Source organism: Vespa mandarinia, chromosome 18 (assembly GCF_050613455.1).
Source record: "Vespa mandarinia isolate Hongniang chromosome 18, ASM5061345v1, whole genome shotgun sequence".
NCBI classification, from domain to species: Eukaryota; Metazoa; Arthropoda; class Insecta; order Hymenoptera; family Vespidae; genus Vespa; species Vespa mandarinia.
In genome coordinates, this window is record NC_140827.1 from 1302501 (window position 1) to 1305000 (window position 2500).

Sequence of the window (2500 nt, forward strand, 5' to 3'; positions counted from 1 at the left end):
GAAAGAGAGAGAGAGAGAGAGAGAGAGAGAAAGAAAGAGTGAGAGAAAGTGAGAGAAGAAACTGAGATAGTGTGAGATATATATATATACATATATTTATATAACTTCGTTAATTCAACTTGTTAACTTTAAAAGTTTTGAGGCTTTTGCCGTCGATCGTTGAATGTACTTTTTATGAAAATGCGAGAGAGAGAGAGAGAGAGAGAGAGAGAGAGAGAGAAAGTGCGAGAGAAAGAAAATGAGAGAAAGAGAAAGAGAGAAAGAGAGAAAGAGAGAGAGAGAGAGAGATAAAGAATAGATTGTAAGTCAAGGATGTTAAAAGCCGAAATAATAATTTATAATATTTCTACGATGATCTTTGTTCTTATATATACATATATATATATATATATCTTTCTCTTTCTCTTTTCGTATGTATTAGATCTTAGACAAATAGATGGAAGAGGAAGGAATATAACAATAAGTGAAATTTACCAGGATTTCGCGCGATTTCGTGCTCCTGATTTCTCTCTAGGTCGTCATTGTTGATCTTAGGTGCTGCAGTATTATTACTTTCGAGGAAGCAAGTGAGTTCCTCGAGGGCATCCTTTAACTTTGTATTCTTCGTCTCGTTCCTTAGTCCCCAAATCCACGCTAGATTGCAGTCGCATATCAGTTTGTTTCCTGTAACAATGCGAGAAACACGAAATGAGAATTATCTCTTTTTATCTATCTTTCTTCTTTTCTTTTTTTTTTCCTCTCTCTCTTTTCATTAATTAAATATCCATTCGACTTGTTTGATGACGCGTCGACAGGTATACGTATATCCTGCAATATTTTTAATGATTTTATATTTGAATCAATAACATTCTTTTGTATATTAAGATTGATCTAAATTAAGAACGTTAGGATGTTTATTTTTTATTTTAATGTCATAATTTACACAATCTGTCGGGATTTCATGTGAAATTTTTTATAACTTTGTTACACCAATTTTAATATATATATTTATTTTGAAATTTTGAAAGTGGCCTAACTCCATTTATCTTCAAATCGAGATATTTAAGGGTTTACGTTTCAATGAATTTAAAAATACACTTATAGGATACTAATGAGTCATACTACTTAAGTGTATCTAAGGGTGTTAAATTTATAGTTCCTATTAAAATAATGGCAATTATTAAGTGAATAATATGCGTTTTCTTATCAAGAATGAAGTTAGGCCAATTTCAAAATTAACAATCAGATTCATTATAAAATTTGAAGGTGCCCAAGTCCATTCAATATAATTTAAAATGCTTCAAATTGAAAAAAAAAAACAATACTCAATTTATTTTACATATCTTTACTTTATCTTACATATCTTACTACTCATCTAGATTTTGTGTGTGTGAAAGGGATTTAAAGAAATCATGATGTTCCGGTGGTATATATCGTAATAGGTCAATTATGTCCTTGAATTTTGCTGTTGTAATTTGTCTGATATTTTTATACATATGGTGTCAATACAATATTTTCGAACTTTTTTGGTCTACCCCGACGTTGGTAATAAATTCAGGACTTTAAAATTTTCATTTTCATTCATTGATTTAAGTATAAATGTAGTTAAGCCACTTTCAAAATAAACGGTTAAATTATTGAACTAACTCTGAAAACTTATGTGTCAAGAATTATATCGTATTTGCTCAGAATATAAGTAACCTGAAATGCTTTACTGATAAATATGATAAAGTTGTACATGTAATTATAGCAAACGGAAAAAAATTGACAAATGGAGTTAGGCCACTTTCAAAATAAACGGCTCATATATTATATTATATTATATTATATTATATATATATATATATATATATATATATATATATATATATAATATAATTTAATACATCATTCATGGTATTATTAAATTTATATATTATCATTATATTTATGCTTTATAAAATTTCGTATAAAAAAGACATTATACTTGTCATTATAATTTATAATAAGTAAACTGAACAAATTTTATCGATTTTATTTGATCTTTTTTTTTTTTGTTTTCGTAAATATTCGTAACGAACACAATATAAATACGCATAATTTACTATTTGATTTATTTAATCTATCTCTATGATTTCTCTCATTCCTCATTTACTTAATATTTTTACTATCGAATAATTTATATCTAATATTTGATCAATGTCGTTCGATCGAAATAAAAATTTATTCTATAGTAATAACAAAAACAAAAAAAGGAAAAAGAAAAAAAAAAAAAGGAGAAAAAAGGGCAAAAAAACATTCGCGTCCGATAAAATAAAGTACCAGTGAGAAATTTCAACTATCAAAGTACTTACTTTGATTCATCTTTATCTTTGGCAAATATTTGAATTGACAGATTACAGTTTCATGAAATCGCAAATGAAATAAAGAAAAAAAGAAAAGATAGGAGGAAAGAAAAAGAAAGGAGAGGAAATAAAGAAAATCACCGACGAACTTCGATATCCCGAGGAATTAAATTTTTCATTAGTTCAATTTCTCTTAA

At 27.2% G+C, this 2500-nt stretch overlaps 1 protein-coding gene across 1 annotated transcript in view; it reads right to left on the minus strand.

Annotated features, from left to right (window-relative positions):
• The window catches only part of Con (leucine rich repeat protein connectin), a 388456-nt gene that overhangs the window by 6145 nt on the left and 379811 nt on the right, over positions 1–2500 (minus strand). Inside the window, exon 6 of the mRNA XM_085662513.1 lies at positions 475–663. Within this exon, the coding sequence (XP_085518639.1) occupies positions 475–663 (189 nt within the window). The remainder of the gene's footprint in view (positions 1–474; positions 664–2500) is intronic.